This window comes from Hemitrygon akajei, chromosome 4 (genome assembly GCF_048418815.1).
Source record: "Hemitrygon akajei chromosome 4, sHemAka1.3, whole genome shotgun sequence".
Classification (NCBI taxonomy): domain Eukaryota; kingdom Metazoa; phylum Chordata; class Chondrichthyes; order Myliobatiformes; family Dasyatidae; genus Hemitrygon; species Hemitrygon akajei.
The window spans coordinates 44,899,613-44,917,462 of NC_133127.1; the positions used below are offsets into that span (position 1 = coordinate 44,899,613).

Below are 17,850 nucleotides of genomic sequence, written 5' to 3' on the forward strand. Positions count from 1 at the left end.
AATGATTTCAAAACAACTATTTACCTCCTCCTGTTCACATCAGAGTACTTCACATTAGAAAGGTGAAGCCCACATTTTATGACCCCCTTCAAAAAATGGAGGCTGACCGCACCTCGGGCTCTAGAGTTCCCTCATTAAATCTTTCCATTCTGTCTTTATTATGTGCTTTAAAAAATCACTTAAACTAAGATTCTTGTCACTATATTTCCTGTGGCACAATCATGAAATCTGATTAAAACACCCCAAAAACTGCCCTGAATGTGACTCGGGTGCATCAGGTTTTTTCCAAAACCAGGCACTCAATGGCTTAGCACTGACCTTTTGGTTGGCAGTCAGCTCCAATATATCCCGGACAGCATTTCCAGTTCAATGATGTCACAATTTTGTGCTTCATCCTGTACACAGGTTGATTCCGGATCTGATACCTTTGAACAGAAATGGCCAAAATGTTTAGTTTGGATGCACTACTTCTGTGTTCATGCTTTCTTTAACAAGCTGATTATGTTTTCAGTTAGCAATAGGGGGTCCAATGCATAAGGATTAAATTATTATATTTGAATATTAATGTCTGAAAAGCTGATGAAATGTGGCAATTGTTTGAATCTTCCACACATTGAGCAACTGACTGCTGGAAAGGTCCATTCTCCGATGAAGGAAATCTGATGACCAAACCTAGTCAAAGAGGCATAGAGTTATACTGCATGGAATCAAGCCTTTCGGCCCAACCTGTCCATACCGACCGAGTTGCCTACCTGATCTAGTTCAACCATACCACCCCCCCCCCCCACCAAACACTTCCTATTGAAGTACTGGTTGAAATATCTTTTGAACATAGTGATCTTTTTATTATTTTCATATTTTCTTCCAACTTTTCAACTGGCCCACAGAGCAATCCCATTCCTCCACCTAATTTACCCCACATTCCTGTCAATAATCCTCCATTTAACCCACTCATTTGCACCAGGAGCAATTTACAGTGGCCAACATTAAGCTCCACACAGGCAGCATCGCAGGGTCAGGACTGAAGTTTGGTCGCTGGAGTTGTGAGACAGCTGCCCTATTATGCATTCCACTGTGCTGCATAATGCCATCTGGTCTAAATGGGACTCCAGACCAACCAACGTGAACCATAGAACCATAGAACATTGCAGCACAGAAACAGGCCTTTTGGCCCTTCTTGGCTGTGCCGAACCATTTTTCTGCCTAGACCCACTGACCTGCACCTGGGCCATATCCCTCCAAACCCCTCTCATCCATATACCTGTCCAAGTTTTTCTTAAATGTCAAAAGTGAGCCCGCATTCACCACTTCATTTCACACTCCCACCACTCTCTGAGTGAAGAATATGGTTGACTCTTAATTGCTTCCTCAATCGAGGCAATTAGGATCAGACAATAAATGCTCACATCCTGTAGATGAATAAACATATATTAAGAAATATATTCTTCCTTTTAAGCCATGCTGGAAATCATCTTGCCCGACTCCAATGAAATCATGAAAGGAGCTGCTTCAAACTGGTACATGGGGCATTACAGAAGATGATTAAAAAATAGATGGCTGTGAAATCCTATTCTAACAGTATGATGTCTGAGGGGGTATAGTAGAAATGAATATGTAACTTAATTGGTATATTATTGTCCCACGTACTGACGTATAAAGAACAGCTTTGCTTTTCATACCACCCATACAGATCATTTTGAAACATAAGTACATTCAGATTGTACAAAGGAAAAAGCAATAACAGAATGCAGAATATAGTGTTTTAGTTACAATTACAGAAAAGTGCAGTGCAGGTCAAATGATAAGGTGCAAGATCCATGACAAAGTACATTTTGAGGTCAAGAGTTCACCTTTATCATACACCAGATCAGTTCAAAGAGATAAAAACAGTCCTTGAGTTAGTGTAATGACTTATAATATTCTTACCACCCTTCCATTCCTGCCTGGAAATCATGTGCCAGATTTTCATGCTGACTAAGACAAAGATCAAGTGAAGTCTTATGGAATTTGGTCCAAAACATGCATTTACTACTATCTTGCATTTTGAATTATTTATTTGGCATCATGTTTTTGACATTGCTGGTTCTCTGATGACTGTATGGAATTCTTTCACAATTCCACGTCTAAAGAACTAATCCATATGAACTTGCTGAGAGACCAGCATGACATCCATCTTTGGGTTAATAAGTGGTAAGTAACAACTGTGTCACCCTGTGCCAGGGAATGATCAAATCTTAGGGGAAAACTCCTTCACCATCAACATCCTGGAGGATAATACTGAACATAAAGTCAATTGGACCAGGCATATAATACAACAGTTTCTAGAGCAAATTAACGGCTAGGTCACCTGAGGTGACTGATCATTCTTCCAAACTCCTCAAATCCATTGCATCATTTGCTGACATGTCATAAATGTGATTGAACCCTCTCCGCTTATTTGATTGGATTTAGCTGCAACAACATTCAAGAATCTCAACACTGTCCAAGAGAATGCAGCTCAAGGTGGCAGGCATACTAGCCAAGCTATTACTTAAAATTAAGGATACGAATGTAGCGGTGCCTTTGCAAAAGGGGGAGGTGAAAGCCATAATTAAAAACTCCATTCAATCACTGTGGCAACAAAGTTGGGATAAGGAAAAGAAAGGACAGTATTTATATATAATTCAGAGGATGGTGGGAACTCAACTGGGAGATGGGTGTAAAAGGAGGAAAGAAGTTATACTTCCCACATTTACGTGTGAGACGTACCAGGTTGAATAATTCCTCATTATACAGACGTTTGTCAGCAGTGCACTTGTCAAGAAACAGAGCTATGAGGTGCAAAGGAAACATGCTAAATGAAGATATTTGGGAGAGACACAGTTCAACATGGAAAATTTGTTAAGATATCACTGCCATCGTAATGTATATAAGAGTGTATTGGACTCTCTGAAAAACATGAGACCTTTTGATATTAGTTGAATTTTCTGGGGTTGGGGGTGGGGGGGAGTTTAGTGGACATAGTTCATTTTCTTTGCTCCAAACTCCAACTCAGTAGGCAATGAGAATGCACTTTTTCTTGGTCTGCCACCTGCCATTAAACTTTACAAGAAGAAAAGGAAAGAGAAGGAGAATGCAGCCAGATTTCTCTTACAATAGTCCAATTACAATATTGAATATCCATTCTCCCTGCTTTGGTGGTTCAGTCTTCCTACCATAGCTTCTCGATCGGCACCTTTAAAAGGACAAGCAGCTAATATATTACAGTTTTCAAACTCCGTGTCAACATGGGTTGATAGCCCTGCACCTTCATTTCTGTGGTTTCGTGGCCTGGGGTCATCATTTCTGGTCACACATTTATATAAAGGATGTGCAGGCTTTGCTGAGAGTGCAGAAGAGGTTTACCGGGATATTACCTGGATTAGAGGGTACAGTATGTGCTATAAGGAGAGGTTGGACAAATTTGGGTTGTTTTCTTTGGGGTGATGGGTGCTGAGGGGAGAACTGATAGAAGTTTATAAAGTTATGTGAGTCATCGATGGAGTAGAGAGCCAGTTTATTTTTTCGTCAGTAATGAAATATCTAATATTAGATTTAAGGTAAGGGTTAGGGGGAAGATTTTTACTTGTATAGTGGTGGGTGCTTGAAATACACTGCCAAGAGTGGTGGTGGAGCCAAATACAATGAGGTGTTCAAGAGATTCATGAATGTGCAGAGAATTGAGAGATATAGATGCTGTGTAGGTGGAAGTAAACAGTTTATTTAAGCATTTAATTACCTGTTCATTTGCTTCAGCACAATGTTATGGACTGTTCCTGTGCTATACAGTTCTATGTTCTGTGCACTATGTTCTACATTCATTGGAGCATCTATTGTGTATCATCACTTTCTAAGCATAACTAGGGATAGGAATAGATATTAGTTTTATCAGAGGATAAGTACAAAATTACATGGGGAAATGTTTGTCTTTGATCACCAATTAAGCAAATGAGAATATCATTCATTCAGTGAAATCTTCTGCACACTTATTTCATTTGATTTTAAAGGAACCAGTTATTGGGAACTGTGTACAGATAGTGTTGAAACTCTTGCTTATGTTTAGCTCAAGTGATCAAAGATAACTCCTCCATTCTCAATAATGTAACTGTTAATAGTGATTTTTTTTAATAACAGTTTACCTCCTTTCCTGTTACTATGAGCTATGGAAGTTGAATCTTGCAATAACAAACTGTATTTGTTCTCTGTGTTAACTGGATTACATCACATCCTCTTTGTTGTGGTAGTTGGAGTTCTTTTAATTTTGATTTACCAACAGTTGGATTGTGAATTAATATCAGATTAATGCACCATTAATAGTGCAAAAGCCACCAAATTGTGAAAATACAACCAGACTAATGGGAGCTTAATGCACCCTCCTGGATGACACAGTATATGGAGCAGGTGTGGAAGCCATCTGCCTGAAGGAAAGTAAAAACAGGTTACAAAAAATACCAATGAAAGCAGGGAATGGGAGAATGATGAGTGTAGGAAATCACTCAGTACCCCCTGATACCAGAGACAGTAAGTAAAATATCTTACGACATGAGGTAAAATTTGGAGTCAGCCAAATAACCCCTGATTTATATGCTCTAGGTTCACTTAGAGTTGCAGAATTACACAGAAACAGGCCTTTTGGTCCAACTCATCCAAGCTAACCAAGACACCCATATGAGCTTGTTCCACTTGCCCATGTTTGGACCACATCCTCCTCCCCACACCCCATCATGTACCGACATTACTTAAATGCCTTTTAATATTTGTTATGGTACCTGCATCAACCACTTCCTCTGGCAGCTCATTTGATATACACACCATCCTCTGCATGAAGAAATTGCTCCTCAGGTTCCTTTAAAATTTTCACTTCTGAATTTAAATCTATACCCTCTGGATTTTGACTCCCAATGCATTCAGAAAGGGCTGTGTGTATTCATCCTCATGACTACACACACCTCTATAAAGCAACCCCTCATTCTCCTACATACTAAAGAATAATGTCTTAGTCCATCCAATTTCTTATTGTAACTCGGACCTCAAGTCCTGATAAATCTTCATAAATCTTCTTTGCATTCTTTCCATCTTTACACTCTTTCAGTTCTCTATATTATTAGAAGAATACACAGGAATCTTTATTTATGTTTATTATATCACATCACTCACTTGTGCACCATATTCTGTGCAGAAATCATAACTTAAGTCTTGATAGCATATGGATTTGTACTTTGGTAAAAATTTGTACTCTTGTATCTTAGCATGTGGTGTCAACAAAAGAGCATCCTTAGATATAGAATTCCAAACTTTTGTACCTCTCTAGGTAAAGGAGTTTCTCCTCATCTCATTCCCAGATGGCTGGTCACATATTGACACGATGCTCTCCAATTCTAAGACTTGCATATCTGTTCCTCTCTAAACTTTATCCCTCATAAATAGAAAACCTCTCATATGAATGGAGTTCAAGTTGGAATATGGGCTGCTACAGTTCTGCTGATGAGAGGGGCATTTTCTGATTATGTCTTCCACCCTTGGACCTTAAGCCCACCCAATTTGGCCATGCAAACAGCTCAGTTATATTTGATTGCCCTAAGATGCTAAGTATTGGGGAGGGATTGACATACCAACTCCTATAGGCATCAGATCGAATTTAAGATATATTTCATTCGAAGGATTAAGGGCAAAACAAGGCCTTTTCTAAAGTAGAGTGATTTATTATCTCATTGAGCAGGACCACTTTCAACCCCACACTTATTTACTGCAACCTCCAATCCCTAGCAATAGCCCCATCACACTCAATTTCTCTTCCTCTTTCCAAATCTCAAGGCCTCTTTGTTACTGGTGTTATGTTTTAGAGTCGTGGAGTCATAGAGAAGTACAGCACAGAAAGATGATCTTCAGTCTATCAAGTCCATGCCATCCCATTGTCCTGCAGCCAGACCATAGCCCTCCAGACCCCAAGCATCCATTTACTTATCCAAACTTATCTTAAAAGTTCTCTTTGTAACTCCAACACATAAAACTAGTTGAAAGAAAAACGTGGGAACCCAGGAGAACATGTCTTAGTTTTGTTTTACCTTTAGCAAGGTGCACACATGTGACATGGTGGCATAATGACGTATGCCATTCATGTGATTTTACATGTAACCTGCAATGAATTATGTAAATGAAAAAGTATGCTTAATCAAGCAATGTATTTACTATATTACTTAAATATTTAATACACAACAAGTGGGCATTGAGCAAATCTCAAAAATTTGCCAGAGTGCTTTAAAAGAGCCTTATGATCTAGTAACAGGTGATCCCAGCCTTTTTTACAAGTAACACAAAAGACTGGAGATGCAGGAATACAGAACAGAAAAAAACATGATACTGGAAGAACTCAGTAGATTAAGGAGCATCTGTACAGGGGAGTGAACAATTATCATTTCATATGAAGACCCCTGTCCAGAAGAAGAACCTTGATTGTCCATTTCCCTCCACAGATGTTGCCTGGCCCATTGGCCAAGTCCTGCTAACAGATGACCTTGATCAAGGTCCAGTAAACCAGTGACCCTGGCCTACTAATTCACACACATATACCGATGACCTGGTCACACCTGGTGATCCTCTGCAAACATGTCCCTGTCCCTTGATGTCTGAATTTTTATGTCTGGGCTGAAGTGTAAAGAAGACGACCTTATTCGCCTTGGCCCCATTTTCTACTCCACTGAAGTCTGCCGTCTTTCCACAGTCCAGCGGATTATTGCAAGGAACCAAACAACGGATAATTCTTCACCTTCCCCAGCTCTGATCTGACAGGATAAGTGATACAGACTTGCCTGCCAATCCAGCAGAATCGAGCTGCACAAATAGGGGATCAATCCTGGGAATTTTTTCATTTGTGTAGTCAATGTCGCAACAAGCTATTTGATATATCTGAATAAAACTTTGGTTTTGCTGCATATGAAGTATTGTATGCAATTCTGGTCGCCCCATTATGGGAAGAATGTGGAAGTATTGGACAGAGTTCAGAAATGGTTCACTGGGAATTCCTGGATTAGAGGATTTGAGCTATAAGGAAAGGTTGAAGAAGTTTGGATTGTTTTCTCTAGAGCATCGAAGACTGAGGAGGTATCTGAAATTAATTTATAAAAATGGTAAATAATAGACTACGTGTATTTAAATGAGAGGGGAAATTTTAACTGAGTTATTCAGGGCAAGTTTTTTACTCAAAATGGTAGGTGTCTGCATTGTGATGGAAGCAGATATGATGGTGGTGTTTAGGAGACTTTTAGATAGGGACATGAGTATGCATGGAATGGAGGATGTGCAGGCCAAAGGGATTTTGTTTAGTTTGGGTTCTGCACAGACTTTGTGGATCGAAAGGCCTATTCCTGTGCTGTATTGTTCTACGTATAATGTTCAATATAGAAGTTTATACATAGAACAATATATGTATATCTATATACATTGATTTATATATCCATTGACTTACTGAGGGGAGGATTGAATAAGAAAATTGGTGAGAAAAGTGATGCTGACCATTTTTCTGCCTACAAGACATTGGTGTATTAGAACACTCCACTTTTGCTAGGGCGAGTGCACAAAACCAAGAGCTTTAACACCTTCAAATAAAAACTGGCATCCAATGCTAAAGCAGTGCTGCAACTTGACACAGCTTCTTCAAAGTCACCTCCCTGACATGTATCCTGCAAAGGTGAAAGACAAGGGGAACCGCATTGCCCACAGATCTCTTACCATCCCACATCAGAAGGATACTTCCGTTCCTTTATCATCGCTGTATCTCTCTCCTGTAACTCCCTACCCTTTTTACCAGAAAGTGCTTAATGGTTCAAGAAGAGCTCACTACTGTTTTCCCAAGGGCAGTTATGAATGGGCACTAATTACAAGCCAAGCATGCTACACCTAGACTGAGCAAAAACAGTCTCAATGGCATCTCATTCTTTCATCTTTTACCTACATGTGGCTTCTGTGATCAAAGATTTTTACTTAATGCTGATATCAAAAGTGATTCATAATTTCATAATTTTTCCAAGAGTATTAAGAGAGGAAAGTTAATATTCCATTTATGTATCTATCATCAGGCAGAGGTGCTGCCACATTTTGAGCATACTAAAGCTACCCACAAGAAAGGTTTAAACGTTCTAGCAGTCGGACAACACACAATCATTTTAATATAGTGTGGATGTATGAATACTGTATATCGATTCATCATTTTATATTATTAAGGGAAATTATCTTACTTACATTATCAGGAGAGATACAAACACGCCATAATATATACTTAGGAGAAGATTTGGGGTAATAAATATTTTATGAGGTTCTATTCAGTGTAAAGATTAGCAGATGCAGATTGCACACCAGCTGACAGATGTGAAGATGGGCTGGCTAAATGTGCCTTTGTCCACATGATGTTAACTATTATGTCTTTATTCACTTCCTGCAGGAAGAACGTTTGATTTCATCATAAATCAATTTTTATTTTTTTGTTTTCTTTCTGCTCACTTCTGCTTCAGAGGGTAGATTTGACACTTCTTGTTTCAAGGTGAATGGAGTCGATTGCATTGTGAGCAGAGAAAGCAGAACGTGTAATTTTGGCCAGAAAGAAAATGTCAGTATCATTGACGATGTATTGTATATTGAATAGTGTTGACAAGAAGGAGCTGATTCCTAGATTTTCCAGATGATTTCTTCTCTCTTCCCCCCATTTAAGCAACATCCTGCTGAGGCACAGTCACACAGGCAACAGGAATGCTAGTTTTCTTTATCCATGGGGCTGTTATTACTGTCAGATTGTCAGCATGAGACCCTTCAACAGGTCAGTGACACTAAAAGAGAACGGGTTCAGGGAGAGACTACATGGAAAGGAAGAGCCTTTTATACAGCGGTTTGCAGGAACATAGGATATCTCAAAGCATTTTTAAGATTCTGTAAGATGTACATTTGCACACGAGTATGAGATGAATCATGAGCTCATCTGTTTCAGGGCAAGCAGCTGCAGGAGAATCATTGATTAGAGTGGCAGGGAGAACCCAGCTCACAGCTTCCTTGACCCAGGTTCAAACCTGTCCTCTGGTACTCACAGTGAGGAGTTCTTAATTTCAATGTGAATACGAGGGTTTACCCTTGATCAGGGGCTCCCAACCTGCAGTCTATGAACCCCTTGCTTAATGGTATTGGTCCATGCCATAGAAAAGGTTGGGAACCCTTGTCTAGATATTCTAATCTCCTCCCATATCCCAGTTGTGTGAGATAGTACTTTGAACGACTATTGTAAGCTGCCCCTGGTGTGCAGTTGAGTAACAGAATCTGGAAGCAGTTGATGGACATGTGAGGAGAATAAAATTGGATTACCATTAATAGTTGTTTGATGGTCAATGCAGATCTGATGCTTAGAAGGGTCACTTCTGTGCTGCACAGCTCTGTGACCTGTTGATTTTATGAATGACACTCCACCATTAGCTCCAGTTCAAAAATAGTATCGCATTAACTTTTAAGAGGGTAAGCACGTCCCAATGATGTCATGGTTGTAAGGTTAATGTCTCCACTGTTGAGACATGTCCTCTGGCAGGGCAGCACTCACTCAGTACTTTAGAATGGTTTATTTGTAAAAGTGCAGGTTGCTTCAACACGTGATCTATTAGTTCAAAAGCCAACTGCTTTCAACCAAACCCCGACCAGCACAGTGGGAGAGGAGGTGCAGGGGACTGGTCAGAGCTGAGCTGGTCTTAGGTTGAACACTTGCTACTTGTGTCACCTTCAGGATTAAAGACATGGAGTGGGTCATCTTTCACCAGGTAGATTCATGGAGCAGAGCAGGAGAAGGCTGAGGAATTTCCCATGGAATTCTCATGGTCAGGTGCCTTGACAGATGAACTGAAGCCTCAATTATAACTCTCTGCAGAGGATTATTTCAATCTCCCCAAAGTTGTAGCAGAGCTTGGAAAACACCGGAGGAAATAACATTGGGTCATATGGTTCATAAAATGGCCATTCAGCCCATCCTAATGCTGTTAGCTCCATGGCGGTGTCCACCCATAACTTATCATCTCCACCATTCTTTCCTCACTACCCTACAAATGCATCTACTCCACATACATATCATTTTGAATAATTCCATTGCATGTGCTTCCTGATTTTCCCCTTTCATCCCTCTTTCATTCTTTATCCAATTACCTTTCTGCCAGTGTATCTCAGAATCTCAGGGCAGTATATGGTGACATATATGTACTTTGATAATTAGTTTACTTCGAACTTGAACATTGAATGGTAAAGTTTCCCTTTATTTAAAAGTGAGTTCCACTTAATCATTATCATATTACTGAGTGCTAAGGTATTCATTAACCCACTTGTATAACTTCACATTGAACATATTCATCCATAGTGGCTTTAAATTATCCTGAACCTCGATAGCAACCACCTGCCATTGAAGCGAGTCACAAGCATGCTTAAAATGCACAACTTAGCAAAATGTGTTTATTTCTATTTATTTGTTGTGTACATCTTACGGCAATCTAAGTTGATATAATTTATATTTGCTATCTAATTTATATTTGAATTGTACTGCCTCTACAAAAAGCAATTGTTTTTCTGGTATTTATAGCCTAGGTCTGTATGCCAATGACAATAAACTTGAACTTGTGTATTGAATTTGAAGTTGCGTTCAAGAGCACGTAGATGACACAGAGAAATGCGGCATGGAAGCAAGGGCCTTTGAACCAAGTCTATGCCAACTTTCAAGCATCGATTCACATTTGTCCTATTTTATTGTGCTCATATTCCCAGTAACTCCCCTGCAATTCTAGTACTCACCTTCACACCAGGGCCTATCTATAATGGTCAAGTATGATATTATTATGCAGTCCAGGCTGATTTTGCATAATAGGGAGAAGGTCCTAACTGGTCCAAGATGATCTGACATCGCTGTGGAGCAGAGTCCTGCAGGTGATGCATCTGCCTCACAGATCCAGTGATCTGGATTCATTCCTGACCTTTAGTATGCTGTGGTGAATTTGCATATTCTTCCCACGACTACAGAGCGCTCCTGTTTCTCCGACATCTCAAAAACATGCTGAGTGGTGGGTTAATTGGCTGCCTGGTGTAGGTGGATGGGGAAGAATCAGAGGTGGGTAGTTGGGAATTGATGGGCATGTGAGGTAGAATAGGTTACAGGGAAATATGGGGAATGAGAATTAATGGGACAAGTGGCCTCGTCTCATGTTGTTTGGAATATCAAAGGTATTCCTGTTGATGAAACATTCCCTAATCATCCCAGAGACATATAATCATTACCTTCTACCTGCCTCTGCCTCCACAACAACTGACCAGCCACAGGGCTGCCTTTTGCAGGATTCCTTCCATCTCAGAGAATCGATTCTGAGAGAATTCAATCCGACGTTAATTAGGTACTTGAGATATTGGATGCTGCCCAACGTGACACATTTCAAATCATAGTCTGTAACTTCAGTCAGGCTTGTTTGAAGAACTGTCTGCCCAATTATCATCAGCATATAACCTGCAGCATCAGGAGGCCCAGCACACTTGATCACTGCTGTACTATAATAAGGTATGCCCACCATTCAACGCCTAGACTACATTTCGAGGAATCTGAATGCTCCTACCTACATATAGGCAGAGGCTAAAGAGCAAGGCTCCTGAGTTATGATCAACACAGAGGTGGTCACGGGAGGCAGGGGAGCATCTACGGGATTGCTTCAAGTTGGTGGACTGGGCTGTGCTCAAGGACTCATCAGAAGATCTGAATGTTACACCACAGTTGGCACAGACTTTATAAATACAGTTGTAGAGTAGTATGTCGCCATAAAATTATTCAGCCTTCCCCAACCTGCCTCAATGACTATCATCCAATGGCACTTACATCCACTGTGACAGAGTGCTTTGAGAAGTTGGTGAAGAAATATATCAGCTCTTGCCTGAGAAACAACTTGAATCCATTCCAATTTGCCTACCAGCACAACAAGTCCACAGCAGATGCCATTTGGATAGTTCTTCACTCAACCCAGCAACATCTAGACAGTGAAAATGCAAACATCAGGATGCTCTTTATTGATTACAGCTTGACATTCAATACTATCATTCCCTCAAACTAATCAATATGCTTCGAGGCCTTGGCCTCAGTACCTCCTTCTGCAATTGGATCCTCAGTTTCCTCACTTGAAGAACCTGGTCAGTTCAGATTAGCAGCAACATCTCCTCCACAGTCTCTATCAGTACAGTGCACCACAAGGCTGTGTGCTTAGCCCCCGATCTACTTGCTTCATACTTATGACTGTGAGGCAAAGCACAGCTCTCACTGCCATACTTAAGTTTGTTGATGACACCACTGTTATAAGCCAAAGCAGCATATAGGAGGTATATTGAAAATCTGCCTGAGTCATGCCACAGCAACAACTTCCTCAAGATAAGCAAGACCATGATGCTGATTATTAGCTTCAGGAGGAGGAAACCAGAGATCCATGAACCAGTCCTGGTGGAGAGGATCAGCAACTTTGAATTCCTCTGTGTTATTATTTCAAAGGATATGCCCTGGACACAGCATATAAGTGCAATTACAAAGAAATCATGGCTGTGCCTCAGCTTTCTTAGAAGTTTGTGAAGATTTTGAATGAAAATCTAAACCTTTGACAACTTCTATAGATGTGTAGAGGGGAGTATATTGACTGGTTGCATCATGGCCTGGCATGGAAAAACCAATGCCCTTGAATGGAAAATCATACAAAAGTAGTGGATGTGGCTCACTCCATCACAGGTAAAGCCCTCCCCACCGTTGAGCACATCCATATGGAGCACAGTCGCAGGAAAGCAGCATCCAGCATCAAGGAACCCCATGCCATGCTCTACCCAGGCCATGCTCTCTTTTCACTGCTGCCATCAGAAAGAAGGTACAGGAGCTCATGATCCACACCAGCAGTTCCATTGATCTGTTATTAACCCTCAACCATCCGTCTCCTGAGCCAGAGAGGATAACTTCAGTCATTTTCACTTGCCCCAACACTGAAATGTTCCCATAACCTATGGACTCACTTTCAAGGACTCTTTATCTCATGTTCTCGCTATTCATTTTTTTAATATTATTATTTTTTTCTTTTTGTATTTGCACTGTTTGTTGTCTTTTGCATACTGGATATTTGTGCATCCTTTTGGGTGCGATCTTTCCTTGATTTTATTATGCTTCTTGGATTTACTGTGTGCCACAAGAAAATGAATGACATGGGTAGTTCAATAATAAAGCTGCCTTGAACTTAAACATCTAATTACCCTGGCCCCACCAACCAGTCCACGTAATATGGGAGCCATTTAAATCATAGTTCCCCCCCCTCCCCCAAGCCACAGCCCCACAACCCAAAGAGTTCAAGTATCAAAACCAGCCAGGGCATCCTGACAGCCTGAACATTAGTCAGAGCACTTTGAATACTTGTTCTCCCCGACGATGTAAAGTGCATCACCCGGATTTCTTGCTTCAGGATGTGGTGTCAAAGTTTCACTTCAGGAGTGTTCCACTGAGCATTAGAAACAGAGCACTATATCACCAGAGTGCAGATGCCTGTAGTACATTGAGTTCAAAGCCCGCATGTTACTGAATTTCCATTAGCCCTGCTACATTTGTTCGTGGACAGCAGACACACAGAGGAAGAGCCGTCACGGATTGGGACTGCACGCCATCCAGTGGCGACAAGAAGCAAAGCCGCTGGAGTGTGGGACGGGTTGGTCCCTCCCACTTCAGCCGAAGGTTGTGAACAACTTGTACAAAGCAGGAACTGAAAGAAAACCCCCAAATATTCCTTCACCATTATATTGTCAACAAATGAAACCTCTTAACACAAAAACTCAGAAATATTTATAGTCAAGGCCACTTAAAATACTTTCAATTAATTAAAATGTGCAAAGACTAAAATGCAGAATAAAATTGCTTAAGAGTACTTTCTAGCATTGGAGAATGAACATTGCAGCACAGTACAGGTTATTTGGTCCATTATGTTGTGCCGCCTTTTAACCTATTCCAAATCAATCTAACCCTTCCAACCTGCATATCCCTCCAGGTTTCTATCATCTATGCACCTATCTACATTAGAGTTTCTTAAATGTATCTGTCTCTACCACCACCCACAGCTGGGTGTTCAATGTCCAACTAAACTTTAACTGTTTATCTTTACCTGTGCTTTCTTTATGAACTCATGGGATGTGACCTGGCATTGATAAGGCAAATCTTTATTGCTCTTGAACTCACAGCCTGCCCAGGCACTTTCATAATGTAATGGTGTTAATCTCATCACTTTTGGTGTGGATTTAAAAATGCAAGCACAAGGAAGTCTGCAGATGCTGGAAATATGTCCCACACACTTTAATTCCACGTCCCATTCCCATTCTGATATGTCAATCCATGGCCTCCTCTACTGTCAAGATGAAGCCACACACAGGTTGGAGGAACAACACCTTTTATTCTGTCTGGGTAGCCCCCAACCTGACGGCATGAACATTGATTCCTCTAACTTCCGTTAATGCCCCTCCTCCACCTCTTATCTCATCCCTTATTTATTTTTTATTCCCCCCCCATTTTTTCTCTCTTTTTTTTCTCTCTCTGCCCCTCCTTGCCTGTTCTCCATCTCCCTCTGGTGCTCCCCTCCCCCTTTCTTTCTCCCTAGACCTCCTGTCCCATTATCCTTTCCCTTCTCCAGCTCTGTATCCCTTTTGCCAATCAACTTTCCAGCTCTTAGCTTCATCCCTCCCCCTCCGGTCTTCTCCTATCATTTCGGATTTCCCCCTCCCTCTCCCACTTTCAAATCTCTTACTATGTTTTCTTTCAGTTAGTCCTAACAAAGGGTCTCGGCCCGAAATGTCGACTGTACTTCTTCCTATAGATGCTGCCTGGCCTGCTGCGTTCCACTGTTGGTGTGGAGATATGTTTGGAAAATTGGCAAATTTCCACCCCTTATGGATATTAAGCCACTAAAACACCTCCCAGATTCTAACATCATTCCCCCTTCCTCCACCCATCTTCCTTCCCATTCACTTGGCCTCACCTGTCACCTTTCAGCCTGTCAGCTAGTCCTTCCCTCCCCCTGGCCTCCTACAGCCTTTCTTATTCTGGCTTCTATACCCTTCCTTTCCAGTTATGGTGAATGGTCTCAGCCCAAAATGTTGACTGTTTATCTCCCTCCATAGATGCTGCCTGACTTGCAAAGTTCCTTCAGCTTTTTTGTGTGTGTTTTTGGAAAGGCACAATAACCCATCCACTTCAAAAAATTGTCTGAGATAACAGTCCATCTCCAGTCTTCAACCTGAAATAGAACCCTTTTTTTTCACTTTCCACAGATGCTGCCCAACCTGCTGAGTGTTTCCAACATTCCAACTTTTATTTCAGATTTCTAATGTCTGTATTTTCTTTTGTTAATTGTTGACTGTAGCTTGCCTGCTAAACTTTGTGTTTTGCATTGCAGTGATCATAAAGAGGCAAAAGGTTACACAACTTTGTTGCTGTGAAAGGAAATGAAACGTGGGCTGAAGTACAGTGAGATGGTCAAAGGGCAATGCAAGGCACTTTCTGGCATTCCAGTCTGCATGACGTCTGCCTTCATCTGTTTCTGTTCCTTCGTAGAAAGTGTGGCCAAAAAGAACCAAACAGTGAAGGAGACAGTTCGAGGTCAATTATGATCATCAGAACTGGCTACCTCATGACTGTGTTGTAAAGAATTCTGGAGCATGTAAAAATTATACCTGACTAATTATTTTATGTAATACATGAAGGGAAAGCTATACACTTTTAAAAGCACTGATGTCAATGAAATGTGAGGTTCTCCTATGTGTAGAGTGGAGATTTGAGGCATGAAGTGTGATGGTTGTGGGAATCGGCTGCACTCCTTTCAATTCTCTTGAGATAGTTTAGTTTTTCACATTAATATACACAAGGCTATTCTCCCTATTTGTTATAGCATCATTGCTTCAGTAGTCTTGGTCACCAGCAGAGTCCTTTCAGCTCTTCCTTCATCTACTCCTGCCTCCTGTTGCTTTTCCCTCATACTGTCCTGCTGTATTGGTGTGATTAAATGATCTGTACCTGTGGGCACGTGACAAAAATAAATCTATTTACCAAGTTACTTTCCTCTCTGCCCACACTATCCCAAACATCAACCATGATAATGAAGCTCTCTGCTCGCAACTCCAGTTACTGTTGTGTGTCTCTCAGCTAACCTCTATTCCCTTCACTATGATCCATTTCCTATTATGCAATGGCTTCATCATTGTTTGCAGGCTTGGCCTAACCTTAACAATGAACATTAAGAAAGCTTTTGACAAGAACAGGGTATTTGGCCCAACAAATTCCTATTCACATAGTGTATTGAAATAACTATCAAGTTTAGATCTGAAAGTCTCTAAGCTACTACTCTCAACTACACAACTAAATGGTTTGTTCCTTGTGTCCACAACTTGCTGTGTAAAGAAATGCTTCCTGATGTTAGTCTAAAATCTCCCTTTAACCAGTCCCCACCTATGGCTCCATGTCCTTGTTGATGGATCAGTTTTGAAGTAGCTGCTGGCATCCACCTTACTTATACCCTTGATGGTTTTGAGTACTTTTAACATGTCTCCTCTCATTCTACATCTACTTAGGCTGAGAAGATTTAATTCTTTCAATCTTTCTTCATAGCTCATACCCTGCAGACCTGGGATGAATCTCGTCACCCTTCTCTGAACTCTCTCCAGTGCCTTCACATCCCTCACGAAATATGGAGACCAAAATTGTACACAGTGCTCAAGGCGTGGCCTGACAAGCACATCACACAGCTTAGGGAGAATGTCTCCAGACTTGAACTCCACTGAGCACATTATATAGCCAAACATTCTATGAGCCTTCCTCAACACTTCTGTGTATTGTCTAGATGATAGTGATGAGTCTACCAGGAAGTCCAAACCCTTCTCATACAGTGCACTTTCCAACTCAAGGACTCCTCCCGTTGTATATTTATATCTAATGTTTCTACTCCCTAATGTAATATAATTTAATATTAGTTACCTACATTAAGTTTCATCTGCCATTTATCTGCCCACATCTGGATTTTTTTCAGATCTAACTGTATCGATTCTGCTGCCTAAATGATATCAGGCCGACCCCCTAATTTTGAGCCATATGCAAACTTTACTAGTTTATTTGTTATGTGCTTATTAATGTAAATTACCCCAAAACTGATCCCTGTGGAACTCCACCTTTAACATCTTCTTGGTGTGAAAATGATCATCTCACCATAACCTATTGTTTTCTGTCTTTGAGCCAATTCTGCACCCATTTGCATACCTTACACTGAATTCCTACCTCCTGCAATTTGATTATCAACCTCGTGTAGGATACCTTGTCAAAAGCTTTCTGAAAGTCCAAGTAAATTATACCAACTGCTCTATTGTTATCATAAATTTTAGTTGCCTCTCCATAGAAATCCAGAATATTAGTAAAACATTATTTTCCCTTTCTGAACCCATGCTGGCTTTCTGCTAACATGCCTATTCTGTTTGAAAATGGAGAGAATAGTTCTTAGGACAGTTTATGATGTACCATTTGAGAGGGTTGTATTGTCCTGATTGGTGTCAAGCAACCTGAGAGTTGGTTGAGCTACACATGTCTGGGCAAATGGAGAATATTCCATCTCACTCTTGTGGTTTGTGGATGCTGGAAGAGACGTGGGATGTCAGGAGATGAGTCTTTCATTGTAAAGTACCCAGACTCTGGTGCACTCTAGTAGCAGCAGTACTTATGAGTATGTTCCAATTGAGGTTGCAATCATTGGTGACCCCCCCCCCCCCCACCAATCAGGTCATTAATTGTGGAGG

General features: G+C 40.8%; 1 protein-coding gene across 4 annotated transcripts in view; it reads right to left on the bottom strand.

Annotated features, from left to right (window-relative positions):
• LOC140726287 (multimerin-1-like) overlaps positions 1–17,850 on the bottom strand; it is a 67,648-nt gene that overhangs the window by 30,055 nt on the left and 19,743 nt on the right. For all 4 annotated transcript variants that reach the window (XM_073042468.1, XM_073042466.1, XM_073042467.1 and 1 more), the window contains exon 3: positions 319–425. In XM_073042468.1, the coding sequence (XP_072898569.1) occupies positions 319–425 (107 nt within the window). The remainder of the gene's footprint in view (positions 1–318; positions 426–17,850) is intronic.